The sequence below is a fragment of the Piliocolobus tephrosceles genome, chromosome 2 (genome assembly GCF_002776525.5).
Source record: "Piliocolobus tephrosceles isolate RC106 chromosome 2, ASM277652v3, whole genome shotgun sequence".
NCBI classification, from domain to species: Eukaryota; Metazoa; Chordata; class Mammalia; order Primates; family Cercopithecidae; genus Piliocolobus; species Piliocolobus tephrosceles.
In genome coordinates this window covers 44011453-44033614 of record NC_045435.1, presented here as the reverse complement: position 1 = coordinate 44033614, position 22162 = coordinate 44011453, and the positions used below count along the sequence as shown (strand labels likewise).

At 43.7% G+C, this 22162-nt stretch overlaps 1 protein-coding gene and 1 pseudogene across 2 annotated transcripts in view; one reads left to right on the top strand and one right to left on the bottom strand.

The window, feature by feature from the left end:
* Nucleotides 1-22162, top strand: part of RUVBL1 (RuvB like AAA ATPase 1) — a 42956-nt gene that overhangs the window by 6542 nt on the left and 14252 nt on the right. Inside the window, exons 3-8 of the mRNA XM_023215634.2 lie at nucleotides 5100-5232; nucleotides 13042-13193; nucleotides 16280-16369; nucleotides 17183-17332; nucleotides 19071-19134; nucleotides 20517-20715. Of these exons, the coding sequence (XP_023071402.1) occupies nucleotides 5100-5232; nucleotides 13042-13193; nucleotides 16280-16369; nucleotides 17183-17332; nucleotides 19071-19134; nucleotides 20517-20715 (788 nt within the window). The remainder of the gene's footprint in view (nucleotides 1-5099; nucleotides 5233-13041; nucleotides 13194-16279; nucleotides 16370-17182; nucleotides 17333-19070; nucleotides 19135-20516; nucleotides 20716-22162) is intronic.
* On the bottom strand, nucleotides 2550-3010 carry LOC111544886 (annotated as a pseudogene). The gene has a single exon (XR_002732291.1). The product of XR_002732291.1 is annotated as a fatty acid-binding protein 5 pseudogene (transcript).

The following is a 22162-nucleotide window of genomic DNA, read 5'->3' as shown; positions in this document are numbered from 1 at the left end:
CCTTTTTGACTCTGCCAAATTATGGGTAATTTCTTTTAGATCTTTGTTTTGGTCTAATTATCTCTTAAGCTATGATTAAGTGACTGATTAATCCAGTCTATTGAGTATTTTTTTCCTTTTCATTTTGAAAAGTTTGGAACCTACAAAAAAGTTGAAAGAATAGTGTGATGAGCCTCTTTATACCCTATACCTAGATAGCCAGTTATAAATATTTTGTGACATTTACTTTTTCTCTAGTTTATTTCTGAACCACTTGAAAGTAAGTTGTAAGGATGTCTTCCTACATGACCAGGATGCCATCATCAGACCCACCTTGCTAATGCTATTATATTCTCCCAGTTTTTATCAATTAAATATTAAATTAATTAATTTTTTAAAAATGAGGAGCAGAGCCAGGCAGAGAATAGTGTCTCAGGAACCAAGGAAGGAGAACCTTTAAAGAAAGGAGTAGGTAACCATATCAACTGTGGTAGAGAAATCACAGAGATGAAGGAGCCTGGCAGCTCATCATACGATTCCATGAGCAGTTAACAAACGTGCTTTCAAAGGCAACGAAGTTAAATTGTTTTAATGAAAAGAAAATATAGATGATAGAAATTAGAAAACATCTTTCCAAGTTGTTTCAGTTTTCGGCTTTTTGAAAAACACCAGAATATCAAAATGCAATCAAAGGTTACACACTGCATGAATTGTTATAATGTCTTTTTATTCTTTCTTTCTTTCTTTTTTTTTTTTTTGAGATGAAGTCTCGCTCTCTTGCCCAGGCTGGAGTACAGTGGCGTGATTTTGGCTCACTACAACCTCTGCCTCCCGAGTTCAAACGATTCTCCTGCCTCAGCCTCCTGGGTAGCTGGGATTACAGGTTCCTGGCTAATTTTTGTATTTTTAGTAGAGATGGGGTTTCATCATTTTGGTCAGGCTGGTCTCGAACTCCTGACCTTAGGTGATCCACCTGCCTAGGCCTCCCAAAGTGCTGGGATTACAGGCGTGAGCCACCGTGCCTGGCCCCCAGGCGTATTTTGTTATGGCCCACCTTTTCTACTTACGTGTGGCCCTTCAAGAGTCCTCTTTTTATGTTTGTTTTTTTAATTGTAAGGTTTCGTTTGTTTGTTTGTTTATTTTTTGAGACAGTTTCACTCTGTCACCCAGGCTGGAGCGCAGTGGTCTGTTGCCCAGGCTGGAGTGCCGTGGTCTGTTACCCAGCCTGGAGTGCGGTGATCTCAGCTCACTGCAGTCTTTACCTCTTGGGTTGGGGTGATCCTCCCACCTCAGCCTCCTGAGTAGCTGGGACTACAGGTGCACACCACCATGCCTTGGCTAATTTTTGTTATTTTTGTAGAGATGGGGTATCACCATGTTGCCCAGACTGGTGTTAAACTCCTGGGCTCAAGCAATTTGCCTGCCTTGGCCTCCCAAAGTGCTGGGGTTGCAGGCGTGAGCCACCGCACCTGGTCCTAGTTTTATTCAGGGGTTTCTATCTAAGTGCTATATCTTGCTGAGCTTTCCCGTATTCACAGTCTCCAAACTTTCAAGGCATGTGGTTTACTGCTCTGAATGTTATTATTTATTCAATTCTATGAACAGGTCTATGCAGCACTCTGTAGTAGGTGTAGGAATAGTAGCATGTCATATGCTTTCTCTCTGGAAGCCTTTAAATGGAGGAAACGAGACACACGTGTTTTGTAAGAGGAGAGGTTTTCAGTGGACCCAGTGTGCCATATTGCTAGAAGCATATGTCTTTCATTTGTTTTGGTGATATTGTATCGCTTTCCTCTCAGGAAATATGAGAAGTGCTCGGTGTGGTATTACCTTATAAGTTTGTCCACTCCCTTCCAATGTGTATGAAGGAATTTGGTGACTTCTGCTTAATGGTTTGCTGCAGGGTCCCAAAGTTTAGCCAACTTAACTGGGTGACAGGCAGGAATACTGCTTGTTTTAGAGATGCAAATACATGGTTCATATGCATTTCCACTCTTGAGGACCTCACACTGTTAATAATGGGTTTGGGTTTTAGAAAAAGGAGACATTCAGATGAGATTGAAAAATAGAGATTTCTTTAACCTTCTTTTGGAAACAACCTCTTTTTTTTTGTGCCACTTGTCACTCACGTGGGGTGAGTACAAAAAAATAATGGCTTTGGAGACTGGGGTTTGCATCCTAGTGCTGCTGCTTGCGGTTTGACCTTGGGTGTGTTGGTAACTTTTGAGTTTTGTTTCTTAATCTATGAAGTACAGACTAGATGATCAAGGTTATAGGCTAGTTGGGGAGATTCGATGAGGTCTGCGCAGCACTCTGTAGTAGGTGTAGGAATAGTAGCCATGTCATATACTTTACCTCTGGAAGCCTTTAAATGAAGGAAATGAGACACATGTGAAGCTTTTTTTTTTTTTTTTTTTTTTTGCACAAACACATTTCTTTATTAACCAAGGGATGATCCTAATTAATCCAACACACTTTGAAATAGCTATATGTAAAATGTTTGTGATAAAGATACTTGAACACAGTAATGAAAAAAAAAAAAGAAACAGCATGGAGATTTGCTCATTGAACTGAGCTTGGTCATTCTCTTAGTTAATTCCTGTCCAAAGTGATGATGGAATTTTTATTCTACTTTTTCATAGGTCCGAGTACAGGTGACATTGTTCATGACACAGTCCACCACTAATTTCCCATCTTTCAATTTTCTTGTTATTGTGCTTTCCTTCCCATCCCACTCCTGATGCTGAACCAATGCACCATCTGTAAAGTTGCAGACAGTCTGAGTTTTTCTGCCATCAGCTGTGGTTTCTTTAAATTTCTCTCCCAGGGTACAAGAAAACTGTGTTGTTTTCAAAGTGCTCTCAGTTTTTATGGTGAGGTTTTTGCCATCACAAGTGATGATACAGTCTGGCTTGGCCATTGCGCCCATTTTTTGCAAAGCTATTCCCACTCCTAGCTCCTTCATGTATTCATCAAAGCCTTTGCTATCCACTAGGCGCCATCTTCCTTCCAGCTGCTGAACTGTGGCCATGGTGGGCGCGGGCGGGCTGACATGCAGAGCGGGGTCAGCGTCGGTGTGGCAACATGCTGTGAAGCTTTTTTTTAAACCAAGTATTTATCATATTTTAATGGAAGTATGTTCATCTCTTCTGTATTAGGTAAAGGGAGGGAGAGTGCCATTTAATTGGATGTGGTCACTGTCTTTGAAGTTGAAAACTGAGGGTAGGGAATTGGGGCTGGCAGAGATACAAGGAAGAGAAAGAGGAGTGACTGGGAAGGGGGTGGAGTTTAGTTAGATGGTGGTCCTGTCCAGCCTGTGGCCCCACAGGGAGTCTGCTGTTAGAGTGCTGCTCCCTCCTCTCATTGTGCCCTTTCACGTTCCAGAGATTTTTTTCCTTTGCTCTTAGAAGAATACCAGTTTTTAAGGTGTCAGCCTTGGGCTCACAAGTGCGGATGCCTAATGAGGCAGGCAGCGGGGATGAGGGAAGTGGCTGGGTGCACTGTGGCATGGCTGCCATGAGCCCCTGGTGCTTGGCCTTGCCGAAGGTCACCGTGAGACTGCAGGCCAAACAGAACCAGGCTGTGAGCAATGAGTTTGCCACTTGTGATCTAGCATGGCACTTTAGTACTTTCATTTGACAGATGAGGAAATCGGGCACCTGAGATTTGCCAACTGCCCAAGGTCACACTGAAAATTAGTGGCAGAACCAGCACTAAATCTTTCTTTTCCTAGCTAGTGCATTTTATACTATGCTATATACTGATTCTCCCCCAGAGCTTACTACCTCAAAACTATCACCAACAGGGCATAGAAAAGAAAATCTGAGAGGAACCTTGACTGTTAATTTTAAGACACCGTCTCAGAGTTTCACTTTGTTCTTCAGTAACAAGCTTGTTTTCTTTGTTAGCCCATATACCCAGGGAACTGGCCTTACTTGTGCTCCTGTTTCAGAGATGAGGAAAGGTGAAAATGGCATTCAAAGTCCATGGCCTTGCCCAGTTCTGTACCAACTTTAAAGCATTTGCTTGCCATACTTGACATTTGACTATATACCTGTGAAGTCTGGTTCTCTTTAGCATTTGCCAACTGTAATTATCTTACCAAAAACCAATTTGTAGTTTACCACAGGACGTGTTTAATTGTAACTTGTTAAGACCAACTCATAGCTTCAAAATCCTACTTGAGATATCCTTCTTCACTCTTTGTGGGCTACGTAACATAAAATGAACAATCAGTTCATTCTTTCCTTCATTATTTCTGATGGGTTGTAGATTGGTGTTTTCCTGCATTTGTAAAAAGAGAAAGCAGGTATCTCAAAGATCCAGTGGTATATTCTGAGCAATTAGGTCAGAGCCACGTATTGATATTGGGGGAACAATTTTGGATGACTATAAAGTTCGCCATTCCTATCTGTGGGTTCCATGTGTGTAGATTCTGCCAACCACAAATCAAAAATACTCAGGAAAAAAGCAATAAAAGATAAAAATACAATAATAAAAATAATGCATACTTAAAAATACAATATAATTATTTACATAGCATTTATATTTTATTAGGTATTGTATGTAATCTAGAGATGATTTAAAGTAACAGGAGGATGTGCATAGGTTATATGGAAATACCCTGCCATTTTATACCAGGACTTGAATATCCATGGATTTTGGTATCCCTGTGGATACTGCAGAGTAGACTCTTCTAATTATAACATGATCTTTGGAGTCCTGCTGCCAGAGATTAAATCTGCGCTGCCATTTTCTAGATTATGGTACTTACATTGTGTTATTTAATGTCTCTCTGTTTCTCATGTGTAAAATGGGGAGAATACTAGTATCTATCTCATAGGCTGGTTGTGAGGATCATGTGAGGCATTTGGAGTTGGGCCTGTGCTAGGTAAGTCTGAGTGATTGATAGCTTGTAATTATGGGGAAGATTAGAGGTGCCATTTATGATTTAAATTGACTGTCCACAAAAGTCATCAAACATTTATTATGTGAAACATGCTAAATGGTAGGACTAGATGTTCAGCTGTTCCTAGTTCCTCATGGTTCTGTAGCATGTGCTTGTGAATTGTTTATGTTTTCAGGACTGTGAACTATGTTTCCGTTGCTTTCTTCTGTAGACAGCTCTGGCTCTGGCTATTGCTCAGGAGCTGGGTAGTAAGGTCCCCTTCTGCCCAATGGTGGGGAGTGAAGTTTACTCAACTGAGATCAAGAAGACAGAGGTGCTGATGGAGAACTTCCGCAGGGCCATTGGTAAGTAGTGTCACATTTGTGGGAGGAGTTGGTCTCACTTCCTGAAGCCTGTGCACCGAAGCCTCTTTGCGGTGAAGATGCCTTTATGTCTGGTATTCGTGGCACTGCTATTTTTCTTTTGGCACTTAGTGCCTTATTTTTCAAATGAAACAAAACCCCAGCTTTTCTAATTGAAGTGCCTTAGCAATTGGAGCAACTATGGACCCTAGCTGTGAGCCTGGGCTTTATGCAATAAGTAGATGTGTCTAAAAGTGTGTTTTTTTAATGAGTCGTATTTTCCTGGAAGCCTTATTTTGCCATTAGAGATGACTATCCACTTAAAAGGTTTTGGACTCAAGCCAGAATCTTTGTGTGCCATGTGGCCCGAATGCCCCTGGTCCTGGATGGCGAGCCAGAAGAGTTGTGGCCTGTCATAAAGTGAGGAGACTGTGTGGGGACTGGCAGATCTTAGAGGCTTATGGCGCCAAACTCTTAGGGCCTACGGCTATCATAGTAAGTGCCAGTGATGAGCCAGGCCTTCCCTCCCCTGAGGGGAGATTATCAATCTATATTTCGCATTTGAAGAAACAGTCTCAGAAAGTTGTGAGAGTAACTTGCTAGTGACCCAGTTAGTAAGTGGCAGAACTGGTTTGATCCGACATCTGTCTCATTTCTAGAGCCGTTGCTCTGAAGATTTTCTGTGACAAGAAAATGGCTTCTGTCTTTAATTTTTGCCTTTTGCTAGCTGGGACTTCTGGGGTAGTCTTTTGGCCCCATTTCTGCTGGTACAGCACTGGGCAATTCCTGGTTTCCCTCAGATCTGCTTATAGAAATAGCTTATTTCTTTTAACTGTTGCATAAAAGTCCAGTTATTAGCCATTTCTGTTTTTTGAACATTTAGATTTATTTTCAGCTTTTACTTTTAAACACAAGGCTACTAGGAACATCCTTTTATGTGTCTTTGTGCACATGTGTGAGTATGTTTCTAGGCTTTGCCTGCTGAGTCGCGGGTTATGAACACTGGTCAGAGTGCCTGTACCAGTTTCCAGGCCCTTTCATTATCAAACCAAAGTAAGTATTCTTAAGAAGGAAATTTACCAGAAAACTTTGAGGAAATGATGAAACTTAAAGACTGATGAAGTTTAGTTTCGGAGTAAGATCAGGTAGGGCTGTAGGCCATGGTTAAGGCTTTGGATTTTATACTGAATAAAAGGAGAAGCAGTTAGAGAGTGCTGGTATCCCTGTGCTCTGGTTTTGCTTTTACCAGACCCCTCCGGCTAGGGTGAGAGTGGGAGTGGATAATAAGGAGGGTGAGGACAGAGGGGAGTCTGAGCAGGACAAAGTAGTGGCTCGGACCAGGGTGGTGGCAGTGGAAGTGCAAAGTGGTTGGATTCTGGGTATGTTTGCATGGTAGAGCTGACAGAATTTCCTAAAGGGTTAGATGTGGGGCTAAAAGAAAGAGAGAAGTCGAGGAAAATTCCCAGGTTTGGCCATTTTTGGAGATGGGGAAGAATGGGAGGGAGCAGGTTGGGTGTTTACTCAGTGTCTTCTGGGGATATAGTGGTCAGTGTTTGTCTTTGTAAACACAGTTCCTGGCACATAGTGGGTGCTCAGGAAAGTTCTGAGTGAGTGAGAAAAGTGGGTAGACTTTGAAGCAGTTAGAAAACAGAGGTCTTTTTTTTTTAGAGAGTCTGTTGCCAGGCTGGAGTGCAGTGGCATGATCTCAGCTCACTGCAACCTCCACCTCCGGGGTTCAAGCGATTCTCGTGTCTCAGCCTCCCAAATAGCTGGAATTACAGGCACATGCCATCACACTCAGCTACTTTTTGTATTTTTAGTAGAGGTGGGGTTTCACTGTGTTGGCCAGGATGGTCTTGATTTCCTGACCTCATGATTCGCCTGCCTTGGCCTCCCAGAGTGCTGGGATTACAGGCATGAGCCACCATGCCCAGCTGAAAACAGAAGTCTTTAGCTAAAAAATATGCCTGGGCTGTAGGTATATGTTTGGTTTATGAAGTATTTATTCTAAATTTGGAACTAGGTGTCAATATTTAGCAATAGGGAAGTGTCATAGAGTGCTCATTTCTGCCTCCTTGAAGCAGCTTTCATTCCCACAGCAGGTGGAGCTGAGCAAGTCCTTCTGACCAGGTCCCCATAAGCATTGAAGTTTGTGACTGTTTTTCTAAACCAGAGAGATTATGAACTGTGTCCAGAGGCTAAGTTTTGTGTTACTTAGAATAGATTTATTTTTATTTTATAATTTTAACACTTCTTCAGTGCATTGATTTGAATATTTTTAAAACTGCAAAGTATTTCTGCCTGGTAATATATTATTTTTACCATGAAATATTGGATTTTTTGGTGCTTATTTTAATTATTTTATTTTGTTTTAGTGCCATGCCATGGTCTCACTCTGTTGCCCAGGCTGGCCTTGAACTCCTGGGCTCAAGTGATTGTTCCACCTCAGCCTCCCAAGTAGCTGGGGCTATAGGTGTACACTGTCATGCCTGGGTTTGGTGCCTATTTTACTTATCTATTTTTAAAACATTTTTCTCTTTTTAAAATTTTTTTAGAGACAGGATCTTACTCTGTTGTCCAGGCTAAAGTGCAGTGGTGTAACCATAGCTCCCTGCAGCCTCAACTCCTTGAGCTCAAGAGATCCTCCTGCCCCAGCCTCCTAAGCAGCTAGGACTGCAGGTGTACATCACCACGCCCAGCTAATTTTTTAAAATTTTTATGTAGGCCCAGTGCGGTGGCTCATGCCTGTAATCCCAGCACTTTGGGAGGCCGAGGCCGGTGATCACCTGAGGTCAGGAGTTCGAGACCAGGCCGGCCAACATGGTGAAACCCTGTCTCTACTAAAAATACAAAAAATTAGCAGGACATGGTGGCATACGCCTGTAATCCTAGCTACTTGGGAGGCTAAGGCAGGAGAATTGCTTGAACCCAGGAGGTGGAGGATTGTGCCATTGCACTCCAGCCTGGGCAGCAGAGAGGCTCTGTCTTAAAAAAAAAAAAAAAAATTTATGTAGAGAGGCCAGGCATGGTGGCTCATGGTGGTTCCTGTAATCTCAGCACTTTGGGAGGCAAAGGCAGGCGGATTGCTTGAGCCCAGGCGTTAGAGACCAGCCTGGGGAATATGGTGAAACCCCGTCTCTACAAAAAATACAAAAATTAGCTGGGTATGGTGACGTGTGCCTGTAGTCCCAGCTACTGGGAAGGCTGAGGTGGGGGGATCACCTGAGCCTGGAAAGTCAAGGCTGCAGTGAGCTGAAATTACACCACTGCACTTCAGCAGGCAACAGAGACCCTGTGTCAAAGAAAAAACGGAAGACTGACACACAAAAACCTCTTGAGCCCGGGAAGCGGTGGTTGTAGTGAGGTGATATTGCACAACTGCACTCCAGCTTGGACTGCAGAGTAAGATTCCTCTCAAAAAAAAAAAAAATTGTTTTTGTAGCGATGGAGTCTCACTGTGTTGCCCAGGTGGTCTCGAACTCCTGGCCTCAAGTAATCCTTTCGCCTTGGCCCCGCAGAGTGCTGAGGTTACAGGAATGAGTCACTACACCCATCCCAGTGCCTGTTTTAAATGGAGATATTATAGACGTATGGAGAAGTATGTAAAACATTAATTATGAAGTAAAGGCTTATACAGTCACCACTGAAAGAACAGAGCACGGCCAGCACCTCAGACGTGTGTCCCTCCCTGGTCACAACCCCTTCCTCTCCCAGGTGGGACTCACAATGTGCCATAATTGTGTGGGAATGGTTTATGTGATCACCATAACCTTGTACACACATGTGTGTATCTCTAAACCATGGGGCTTAATTTTGCCCTTTTAAAACTTTATCTAAATCATACTTTATGTGTTCCTTGTGTCTTGCTTCTCTAGCTCAGCGTCTGTATCTGTAAGGTTCAACCCATGTAATTACATGCAGTGTACTTTGTGGATTTTTACATTGTATTTGGAATAGCAGTGGAAATGATTCGCAGGACTCCTTTAAGGTTTAAAATCTTCTGAGTATTTTTTTTTTTAAACATGTGCCCATGGTTTTATTTAACTCATAATAAAGACGAGATGAACAGTGAGATGTTACAACTAGTTCAAATATCTGAGTACTTTTTTTTTAAATTGAGACAAGGTGTCACTCTATCACCCAGGCTGGAGTGCGTGGCACGATCTTGGCTCACTGCAATCTGTGTTTCCTGGGCTGACATGATCCACCTACCTTGGCCTCCCAAAGTGCTGGGATTACAGGCGTGAACCACCATGCCTGGCCTCTTGAGTGTTTTTTAAAAATGTTCTTTCTATTTACTTAAAAAATGTTTTTCTGATATTGATAAAATCTGTGAAAACTGGCTTCACATGGGTGTATGTATGTGTTTCCATTGCTTAAAGGTAACAAATGCTTTAAAATTCAGAAAAATAGAGATAAGTTCCTTGGCATCTGTTTTGTAATTTGCCATTTTTGAGGGGAAGGGACACTATCATTCTTTTGATGGCAGCAAGGTGAAAATAAATTTCTTGATCCTACCAGAGAATAAAAAGGCAGGCCATTGACTGTCTTTAAAAAGGAACCCTGCCCATCTTCCTCTGCCTTTGAATTCTCTGAAGTTGGGAGAGGGGGTGGGGAGGAAGCAATAAGCCGACCAGAAATAAAAAGCAGGGAGTCTGTGCTATTTCCTTGATGTGATGAAGGTCCCTGTCAGGGATTTAGAAACCTGAGCCAGCAGATGAAACCTGTGTCATTTGTGTTGTCGTTGCCAGAGACAGCGCCAGCTCAGCCCCTTTCCTGGCTAACAGCAGGTTTCATTGTCCGTCACCCACGTCCCCCGCCTGCTTGTCAGCACAGAGCAACTTCTAAACAAATGTGGGGGCTAGTGAGAGACGGGAATGTCTTTCTTCCCCTCCTTGAGGAATTTTGTGCCACATTCATCTAACAGTAAATATAAGTAAGCATTCCATTTGAAGGAATTTATCACTGTGGGATATAAAAGTTTGATTTTAAAAAAATCAAAGTTCACTTTTAAAGTGCAGGATTTTCCAAGTTTACCACAATGTTCTGATATATTCATGTTATATGGAGAATTTTTGTCTAAGATTGATGTTCAGGAAATAAGAATTTGGTAAAGCACAAATGAAATGAGTCCTCTCTTTTGGGGCTATTCCAAAACTTCCATTTATAGGCTATTGATGGAATGAAGGTAGAGTAAAACTTTTCCTTAACTTTAATATCTGAGAGTCTTTGTCCTGACTGGGTTTCTGGGGTAAAGAAGGCAAACGACCCAATGATAAGATAATGACCACGTTTAAAAGTGAGAAGTTACTGAGTGTACCTGACACCATAGGTAGTGTTTCTTAGTGCTGTTGGAATATTTCCATATCAGAACAGAGGTAGCTTAATGGTGAGAACACCAAGTCCTTATCATGCCACCCTGCCGTCAGAACTAGTTTATGTCTCCACATTTGTGAGTTGAATAGTTTTTCATTTATTCTTTAGATAACTGGATCTCAACTGTGTCTGTACTTTGGAATCAAGGGCAGGATTTTAAACTAATAGTGATGGCAGGGGCCCATCCCCTGGGATTTGGAAGCAAGTGGTCTGGCTACAACCAGGGCATGATTCATTATAGGGGCCCCTCAGGTGGACCTAAAGGTTGAGAACCATGACCATAGGCTCCAGCAGAGGTTTAGAGTAGTATTTCCTAAACTTAGGCCATCAGTGGTCTTACTTCACTGGGTCTCACTGGTATTATTTACCTAAAATTTTTTTTAAAGTAGACTTGGTAATTTTGTGCATATGTACAGAAAAATGTGCAGAACATAAATGCATAACTTGGTGGATTATTGTAAAGTAAAAACCCATGAAACCAGCAGCTAATAAAAAAAGGGAATGTTGCCAGAACTCCAAACTACCCTTCATGTCCACTGCTGGTTGCCATCCTTCCTTACCCAAGTTAATGGTAGTCTTGATTTCTAACAGTATAGTTCAGTTATGCCTGACTTATAGTGCTGAGGTTGAGGGTGATACAGGCTATAACATTACCTGACTGACTCCTTAGAGTTCTCAGGCCATTACCATATAGAACATGTAAATGTATCCGCAGGTTCGTTTCTTGGGTATTATTAATAGGTGGTCTGCCTAATGACAACCCCTTCACTCTTAGTGACTTCATTCATTCATCCATTTACTCTACCTGCCAATGTGCTAGGCCCTCAGCTCGGGTGTGGGCAGTCTGCAGAGGGATAGGCAAAGTCTGCAAGTTACGGCATTGCCATGTGCTGGTGCTGTGCCAGTGGAAACACAGGTCACCATGGGGACAATTTGGAGGATGAGGAAGAAGGATGTGTGAAGGGGGAGGGGATAAGTTTTAAACTGAGTCTGCAAGGAAGAGTTGCCTAAGCTCAAAAGAGTGGTTCAGGAAGCAGAGCTATTATATGCAAAAGCATGTAATGAACATAGAGATCATGTTCTAAAAATTAATTTAACAACAATTCTTGGATAATGAACAAACGTTTATTAAAGAGCTAATGTGGATGATGTTTAGAATTTGGAGAGAAATTTACCTTTATTTGCAATATTCTAATGTGTTATGGACTTAGAAAATTGTAGAGCAACTGGGCATGGTAGCTCACACCTGTAATCCCAGCACTTTGGGAGGCTGAGATGGGTGGATCACCTGAGGTCAGGAATTCAAGACCAGTCTGGCCAACATGATGAAACCCTGTCTCTACTAAAAGTATAGAAAAAAACCCAAAAATTAGCCAGATGTGGTGGTGCATGCCTGTAATCCCCGCTACTTGGGAGGCTGAGGCAGGAGAATTACTTGAACCCGGGAGGCGGAGCTTGCAGTGAGCCAAGATCGCACCATTGCACTCCAGCCTGGGTGACAGACCGAGATTCTATTTCAAAAAAAAGAAAAAGAAAATTGTAGAGCAACACATTGCAAATAATGCATGACAGCTGGGTATTTCTTCTTGGAGTACGCAGTGAGAGCCAGAGGCCCATAACACCTGGTAGGGTCGAGCGTTACCCACTGTTGACATAGATACCTAATTATTTTCTTATGCCCTGCTCAGGCTTGATACAGTGTCAGAGGGTGTGTAGTGAGTTATTCCATTGGTTTTAAGATTTCCTTTGAGAGTCAAAAATTCAGGAAACAAGGCTCCAGGAGTTTTGATAGCCACTGTTCTGGTGGAATAGAATGGTGTGGGTTCAGAGACTGGATTAAAGGCTAAAGGTAAATTTCACCCCCTTGGAAATGGAGCAGACAATTTTGAGAATTATAACTTGTCTATCTAGTTCTGGATTTGAACCCAGGAAGTTCCCTTAAAAAGTTGCATTTCTAGGCGCAGTGGCTCACGCCTGTAATCCCAGCACTTTGGGAGGCCGAGGTGGGCGGATCACAAGGTCAGGAGATCGAGACCATCCTGGCTAACATGGGGAAACCTCGTCTCCACCAAAAATACAAAAAATTAGGCGGGCATTGTGGCGGGCGCCTGTAGTCCCAGCTACTTGGGAGGCTGAGGCAGGAGAATGGAGTGAACCCGGGAGGCGGAGGTTGCAATGAGTCGAGATTGCGCCATTGCACTCCAGCCTGGGCGACAGAGCAAGACTCCGTCTCAAAAAAAAAAAAAAAAGTTGCATTTCTAATAGTACCTCTGATTTACATTGATATGTTTGTATTGCCTTTTTACCCATCTTGACACGCTGGTATGTACATTATTGAAGTTGATTTGTCAGTTCTGGTGACATGGAAGTTTTGGGTTCTCAGTGTGAGAGAAAAGATTCTGCTTCTCACCATGACCCCTCTGCCACCTCTTCCAGGGCTGCGAATAAAGGAGACCAAGGAAGTTTATGAAGGTGAAGTCACAGAGCTAACTCCGTGTGAGACAGAGAATCCCATGGGAGGATATGGCAAAACCATTAGCCATGTGATCATAGGACTCAAAACAGCCAAAGGAACCAAACAGTTGAAAGTGAGTACATGTTTGTGGCCTCTTCTCTTGACTCTACCAGCACTGTGGCTTTGGGCAGGTGCTGTAACCTCTCTGCATCCGGTGTCCTGACCTGTGCACTGCAAGTGTTGATTTCTCACAGAACTGGTTGAGGATATTGTGTGTATAAAGCAGTACCTAGCACAGGGCTTGCACATGGGAGAACTCAAGGAAGATAGTTCTTTTCTTACTTACTTACTCCTAGGAAACTCTTCATGTTAAAACGTGAGCTGTGTGGTTAAGTCAAGAAACTGCCTCTGCCATTCCACGTCCCATACTATGACCATGCGTCAAATACCCTGGGCTGGGTCTGAACCTGGGCTTTAATTTTTCCAGTTATCAATGCCCATGCTCATAGAAAGAAACAGCACTGAGTAATCAAATAAGAGTTGTATAAAGATGATGGATGGACTTCCTAGGGGCCACATGCAGAATCCTGACTGCAGTTGCTTGTGTCAGGAACCTGTGGTCGCTTCAGTGGCTGGTTCTGCTCAGCACAGGGCTTTGTGGAGAGGCCAGAATGGTGACATTGGATAGCCCTCGAAGACACTCCTCAGCCACCTGTCCTGTAAGTCTTTAGGATGGAGGCAGTAGACTTTCTAGGGGAAGAGCATGAGTTTTGGAGTCTAAGTCCTAAAGGAATCCCTGACTTTGTTACTTAAAACTGTGTAGCATTAATCTCTGAATAGTAGTTTCTTTTATCTGTTGAATGGGAATAATAATTGCCTGTCTTTCAGGGTTATGGCTTTGGGTGTGGCACCTAGTTACCTAATGAATGATAGCTGTTAATGTTATCGTGAGAGCCTTCACTTGGAGAAATGGAACAGTCCGGATTTTAGGCTTTGCCTTATTATTATTAATAAATATTATCATTGTAACTCTCATTTATTGTATGTGCCAGGCCTTGGACTAAGTGCTTCAACAAACGTTTCATCTATTGTCATTCATAACTTTATATGTATATATATTTGTGTGTGTGTGTGTGTATAATTTCCCTCATGTTACAGATGAAGGCTCATAAAGAGGTTACATGGTTATCCTGGGATCATCCAGCCAGTCAGGTGGCAGAGCTGACCCTCTGAGCCCTAACTGTTGTGCCGTCTGCCCACCAGCTTGCTGTGTGACCTTTGGAAGTCGGTTGAGCTCTCTGGGACTCAGTTTTCTCATCTATAAACTGCAGGAAATTGACCATATAATTTCTCCATCTTTATTCTGTTCTACGATTTTATGGTTCTTTGATTCTCTAAGGTTGTTTCTTGGTCACTGCTTTATGAAGATCATAAAAATGTCACTTCTTCAAAGGACCATTTTTCTTTTTCCTAACAGGGTTTCAATCTCAGGAGCTTGCCTCTGCAAATATCTCTTTTATACCTACCCCTTGTCACTTCCATTCTAAATTAATTAGATTTCTCAGTAGCATCTGCCACCTTTCCAGTAATTACATCTTCAGTCAATTCATTTGGGAAATTAACCGGTATAAAAATGCTTGAGGCAAAAAAGAAGTATATTCTCCAATGTAGGACAGATAAAATAAGGCATACAGTTTAAATTTCAGCTATTTGTAACGCTGCTTTGTACAGTTTCTTTACAAAAATAATGTAGAGGAGAAGATGAAATTTTTCTTCCAAAATGAATACTTTTAGGTACTTTTAGAATATGTATAAGATATTTGGATAGAAGGTGCTTAAATCCTTGGTGGATATTCAAGTCTGAGGGAATCTTCTGAGTCCTCGCAATGAGAATGCCGTTAGTACTCCTAACCCCTTCGTGCCAGGCCTTACCTGAGGGCCTCACCCACTTTTGTCCTTAGGCGCGCAGGCTCACAGCAGTTCTGCCAGGAGCTGTTGTCCCCACCCAGCCAAGGAGAGGCAGAGCCCTGGGTTTGCTGCTGTGGTGGTAGTTTTTTAAAAGCTTTATTGAGATAGCATTTTAAATAAAACTCATCCATTTTAAGTATACAATTCCAGGAATTTTAATGTATTTTCACAGTTGTACAATCACCACAATCTTAATTTCAGAACATTTTCATCGCCCCAAGAAGAATCCTTCTGCTCATTTACAGTCATTCCCCATTCCAATTATAGACCTCGGCAACTACTAATCTACTTTTGGTTGCCTTCTTTTGGACATTTCATATAAATGGAACATAGACTGTACATCTTTTTTTGTATCTGGCTTCTTTCACCAAGCCCTGGGTTGTTACTTTTTAATTTTGTTTGGGGCAAAGCCCAAGTTTTTTTCCACCATAGCTACATTATATCACATAGCTCTCCATGAAGACCTTGAGAAACTTATGTTCAACTACAGAATCCTTACAAAGGCAGCTGTCCTAGAATGTTAATCTGCTTATTTCCTTTCCTGGAGATACAAGCAGGCAGACCCAATGGCACAAACACTGGGACGTGAATCAAAAGGCTTAGGAAAGATTCTCATTTATGGTTTTCTTTGAATTACTATATACATCTGTGATTGCACTGGGGTGCAATAGATGAGGAAACTTAGAACTGAGAACCTTATCCAAAATCAGAGGCCCTGCAAGATGCCAGCCTTGAGATTGGTAAGCAGGTGCTGGCAGGTACTTCAGTTGCAGAAAGTTCCACCCCACCTGAGGTGAGGCAAATGAAGGAGTGAAGCAGGGATGATGATCTCAAGAGGGGTGATAGAGCCTGTGGTCCTGTGGACAGTGGGGGCTGGGCCCACCCATCTCAGGGCAGCCAGGACCATCCTTATAAAAACGCTGCTGCCAGTTTACAGCCTTTGGAATCAAGGGAAAGAGAAGAGTAGGTGTCCCATGTGTCCCTCTCATGCTTGTTACACAGGGATGCAGGTATGCTGGCCCCCCTATTCTCTCCCTGATGTGCTTAGTCCCCTAGCCAATCTCTTGTGTGGTACTCATGCATTCACATTCCTGCAGGGCCTAGTATACATGCACATGCAGAACAGGCTTTCTCCATGCACTTGCTAGCTACCTCAGATCCCTTACGAAAAGGTACCTTACATGGTGTCTGAAGGAAATGGAATATGTATTACACTTCTGATTTACATTTTTTTTTTTTTTTTTTTTTTAGCTGGACCCCAGCATTTTTGAAAGTTTGCAGAAAGAGCGAGTAGAGGCTGGAGATGTGATTTACATAGAAGCCAACAGTGGGGCTGTGAAGGTAATGCCTTCCTTGGGACACAGCATTGTCCCTGATTTGTTTGCCATGAGAATACCTACGTGACAAAGGAGTTGTTTTCTTCAGAGGGTGTGGGGTGTGTGGGGAGGGGCTGGTGTCTGTTATGAGGCTGATGGAAGGTCAACTAGTGGCCCTTTATGTATAATAAAGTTTGCCTTCCTTTTATCTTCATTCTTTAACCTTCTCAGGATTAAAACAGGCAGTCTGTTCGAAAAAATACTAAAACCTGTTTAGAGGGGGAGGACAGGGTGAGAAACCAAAACAACTTTAGTCATTTTCAAATTGAAATGTGCAGTGTATTTAATCTTCCTTTTATCTCTTTGGTATTTTCTTCCCAAGATATATGCACGTGAGAAGGAATGCTGCATTCGTTGGCATTCTTTTCTATCTGATTTTCAGGGTCCTGTACAGTGTTCCTCACTGTTTAATGGATGGGCATAATACTTCATATCAACAATAAATCACCCATCTACAAAAGAGTCTGAGCAGCTCCTCCGCCTCCAGTTAATCTACTGGATTTGCCCTTTATCAGGAATTGCATACAGTTAAAAGAAAGAAGGGAAAAAGGATTTTGGGAGAAAGTATCAGGTGTTTTTCAACCCAGTTTTTGGAGCCCAGCGATGAGCAGATAACTCCCTTCTCTTGGCAGCAGGGGAGTGGGGCATATTTGGAGTTTGTCAAGTAGGCTGTCAGGCCCGCAGTGGGAACTGAGACCTTTATCTCACTTAGCCCTGTGCCATTTGGGGACTTGGCAGTGAAAACTCACCAGGCACTCATTTTTCTCTCTTTTTGCAGAGGCAGGGCAGGTGTGATACCTATGCCACAGAATTCGACCTTGAAGCTGAAGAGTATGTCCCCTTGCCAAAAGGGGATGTGCACAAAAAGAAAGAAATCATCCAAGATGTGACCTTGCATGACTTGGATGTGGCTAATGCACGGCCCCAGGTACTGCCTTGATCCCTGGGTGACCTGGCACACTAGCCCTTTTGTATGTGCATGGAGGTCTGAGAATGAATTGTCAGAGTCTTGCTGCCTTTCTTGAGGCAGACGGTCCTTTTCTATCTGTAATGTTGAGCAATTAACATCGACATGAGCTACGAGGGACTCCTTTGTTCCCATTCAAATGCTCTAGTCACAGATGATTTCATGTGTATTGTTTCTTATCCCAGCCAAGCCTCTGGCCATGAGCTAGCCAGCTTCATCCATGGCTTCACTCCAGCAGTGGGCTCACGCCTGGGATTCTCTGGGTGTTAATGGCAGGAGGGCAGGAGTGTTCTATGAGCCCATTACAGGATTTCAGAAAGCCCGACAAAGCTCTTTCTTTCCCCCTGCTTAGCAAAAGCCACAGTGTTTTAGCTTTGAGCTGGTACTGTTGTCTGCTTCTCATGCAGATGGATACTTATGCCTTGACTAGTAAAATGTAGGAAAGGATGTTATCACTTTACGGCATTTGTAGGAAATATGTGATTAAAAGAAACAAGATACCACTGTTTCTTGTGATGGTCTTCTAGTTTGGTTTCATCCTTATCCTAAAAAAGACCTCTTCACTATTAGGGAATAGTTTGTTTTCTGACTTGAAATTTGATCCGTGGGTGTTTTGTTCCTTGGAGCTTTGGTCAAGAGATTACTGAAGACTTACCTTGGACCAACAGGTCCCCTTGGTTGGTGAATTGGCCATCCGCAAACTGAACTCCTGGGAGCCCTTGACCTGAGAAGAGTGTTGGGCTGGGAGTCAGAAGTCAGAAACTGTGTTGTTCCATCACTGACCAGCTTGGTTAATTTGTCACTTTGGGTCTCTGGGTTTTCTGTGGTTTAGGGTTTTGATTTTGAGTTTCCTTCTACTTGGCAAGGCAGTTTTGAGGACCAGACAGGAAACATTTGCTGCCTTTAGCTATTCAGCATTTAGTGAGCCCCTCTGTGTCTCAGGGCCTGGTAACCAACAGGTGATCACTAAATGCTGAACAAATGACCAAACACCAGCCTCTTCCTCTTGCTGACTGCACTGTTAGGAGCCCATAGGAGGATGCAGGTTGAGTGGTGAACCTGTTATGGAGTCAGCCATTCCACAGGGAGGGGCCCATAGACCGAGTAGCTCCAGGTTAAGTAAAGACTAGGCTGATGCAAGCCTGTGGTCAAATCTAGTGAGAGGAGGCACAGCACTATAATCATGGTATATTTATACTTACTCTTGTAGTCCGTGTGTCCCCAAAGGCATAGGAACATTGGGAGGAAGTCATGAGTCTGGTTAGGGTCATATGCCCCCTAGAGGGCATTTGACTTGAACTTTAATGACTGGGAACTTCCTAGGAAGGAGAATGGCATTCCTGGCAGAGGGACTAGACTCAAAAGCATTGAGTCATAACAGAGCTTGCGGGTGTCCAGGGCAGGGCTGGTAGTCTCATGTGGCTAATCAAGGAACAAGGGATTGGAAAAAGATAGGACTGGAGAAGGAGGCTGGCAGGCCCCATGGAGCTTATACTTACCATGAAAGGATTTTGTTTGATTCTTACAGGTCAGGGGAACCTCTAAAAATTCCTCTGTGTTTAGAAGCTCCTCAGGCTTTGAGGAGGGGTCTCCTTACCTCAGGATCCCATGTTGAGTTGATGAGTGGGATGCAGGGGGATGAGGCTTCTCTGTAGTCACCTTACAAAGCAGCACTGACCCTAAGTCTTCTCTTATGCAGGGGGGACAAGATATCCTGTCCATGATGGGCCAGCTAATGAAGCCAAAGAAGACAGAAATCACAGGTAGGAGAACCAGCGTGGCCTGCGAGCAAGGGGCAGGGTGGAGGGCCCTACATTCTGAGATGCTCTTGCGGCTCTGTGAGCACATCTGCCCTGAGGAAATGCCTCACAACAGTTCCTTCTTCCTCATAGTTCAGAGCTTGGCTCTAGCCTTAGTCTCTGGCACTATTTAGGGAGCCATACAGCATACTGTGTGGTCTCTGCCCCACTGCAGTCACAGTTTCTGGCCCCTATGAGGCCCCAGAAATGTGGATTTATTTCGCCCAGCTCTGCTGGAGCACAGACTCTGGAGCCTTGGTGCTGTCAGCCCCCTCCCTAGTAGAGCACAGGGCAGCTTCACAGACCAGCTCCACGCACTGCCCTGCCCAGTTCGTGAGCACTTCCTAGAGCTCCACAGGGGACACTGCTGCTGCTCTCCTGTGAACCTTTATTTTACCCTGCTGCTCTTCCCAGCTTTCCTGTTGCTGTTTTTTTTCTAATTCCACCTACAATTTCGTCACTTTAAGATGTCAGTTAAACATTAAAGCAAATATTATCTTCAAAATTTTAGCCAGAGCAGCAATCTGAGACCTTTCTGTTCGAGTTTTCAGGAGCAGTTTCTTTTCACATGGTTTTCAGTGTGCATCCTCTTTGGACAATCCCGGCCTCGTGCGTTTGGTGAAAGACGCTGCCTCAGATCTTCCAGTTTTCTGTTTTTGAGCTGCTCCCTCCTGACGATAACACAGGAGCTGGTTTGGAAAATGAGCATTGAGACCTTAGCTGGGTTATGTAACTTTTGAGAGACTCATCCCTCTAGGAGCTCTGAGATGGGGCCTTTCTTCAGAGCCTTTCATTCCTCGAAGGTTTCTGCTCAGGATTCTAAAAATACCCACTTCCTTAGTCCAGGCACTTGATTGAAAGTTAATTAACCTAAACATTGTTGTATGAGACCAAAAGAAAGGGTCATTTACTGAGTATAGAATAGGAAAATTTGCATGTGAAAACTCATTTCACTCAGGGCTCCTAAACTCCAGTGTCTCCCAGATCAGACAGAGCTACTACATTGGGTGTGTGGGAGGTGATAAGACATGGTAGGGAGTGTGATAGCAGTGAGCATGTGCTGTGAAGGGATTCCCATGCAGAACACCCTTGCAACCTTTTTACATTTAACCAAACACATCTTTTGGGGGAGGCTGCCAATTTTGTGACCTTTAGGTGTGGTTATCACTGTGTTCAGATGATGACACTGAAGCCTGGAGTGAGGACACACCCTGTCAGGAATCATATAGCTAGTAGGAAAACTAGGCTCCCAGCATGGGTTTGGATTGAATTCAGGTGGAGGAGAAAAGACGATAGTCTTTCCTAGCCCTGTGCTGACCTTGCCTGCCCATCCTTGCATCTCCTAGACAAACTTCGAGGGGAGATTAATAAGGTGGTGAACAAGTACATCGACCAGGGCATTGCTGAGCTGGTCCCGGGTGTGCTGTTTGTTGATGAGGTCCACATGTTGGACATTGAGTGCTTCACCTACCTGCACCGTGCTCTGGAGTCTTCTATCGCCCCCATCGTCATCTTTGCATCCAACCGAGGCAACTGTGTCATCAGGTAGGATGGCTGCCTGCCAGCCACAAGGCTTTTTTGCCTTCCATCTGGGCTCATTTGTTCTTCAGGATCTCGCTAAACCCCACGAGGTGGAATGGGGATGACGGGAGGTCATGTTGTTTTTGAAGGAAAACGTGCCAAGTGGCTTGCCTCTGGTCTCATTTCCCTAGTCACCAAAGGCAGCAGCTGCCCTGTCACTCATGATGAGGGTCTCCCATGTGATTTCTGGGGTGTGATGCTACAGTCTGGTCATTCAATTGGAGTGCACAAAGGTGAGATCAGACAGGGCTAGCCTTTGATGACATTATACACATGAACGTCTTCAATCTTCACCTGCACTCTGAGAGGTAGGCATTATTGACATCATTTTTCAAATAAGGAAACTGGAATCATAACTTGTCCCTCATCAAAAAGACAGGATAAGAACCCAGCTCCTTCTGGTAACAAAACCAGCATTTTCTTTCTATCCCAGACCTCTGAACCACATTGGTTCTTTCCATCCCCCCACTCCACTCCCTCCCATCCCTTTGGCTGCCTTTGGGCAGGGCAGGTGTTGACCCCTTGAAGACAAGTGTTCCTATGGTGCTCATCCTGCCAAGATTGGCCCAAAGCTGGGTCAGTGACCTTCCTGGGGTTGCTTTTTCTCCTAATCACTCTCCAGGCTCGTGGTCCTAGAGAACATCCCATCTTCCCATCTCTCAAGCCCAGTGTCAGTATTCCCAGTACCTGGTAGTTTTATTACTCTTCTGGTTTTCTGTGATCCTGTTTAAAACATTAGTGCCTGGTCCCTGCAGTGCTTGGGGCACAAAGGTGGGTAATGAGGGGCCTCTTTTTAAGCCTGCAATAGAGTAGTGTGGGGACAAAGTCCCTGAGGCTGCATGCTCAGGGCAGTGGAGGCAGTGGGAGTTGGAAAGACACCCTGTGGCCCATGAGTATCTCAGGACACAGCTGGAGCCAAACTGAGTTTGAAATCAAAACTGCTGATTTGCCTAACTCAGCTCTGAATGATGGTGGGCCCTATCTAAGATTTTAGTTTGCTTTTAATAGAGAAGCTTTATTATTAAGACTGTCCAAGCTGGGCACAGTGGTACATTCCTGTAGTGTACTCTTAGGGAGGCTGAGGTGGGAAGATTGCTTCAGGCTGGAAGTGTAAGGCTGTAGTGTGCAATGATCGCACCTGTGAATAGCTGTTGCACTCCCACCTGGGCAACAGCGAGACCCCATCTCTAAAAATAATTTAAAAAAAATAAAACATGCAAACTCTGGTGTTGCTGGCTCTGGATAGGCCCCACAGAGGGGGTTCTGTAGTGCTGTGAGCACTGCACTATAGCAACAGGCCTTCCCACTCATCTGGTTTCTTTCACTTGCAATTAGGAATCGAATGCATGATTCAAGTCCATGTGACAGCATCTTGGAGCTACTCTGAATCCCTGTCCATGATGCTCTCTGG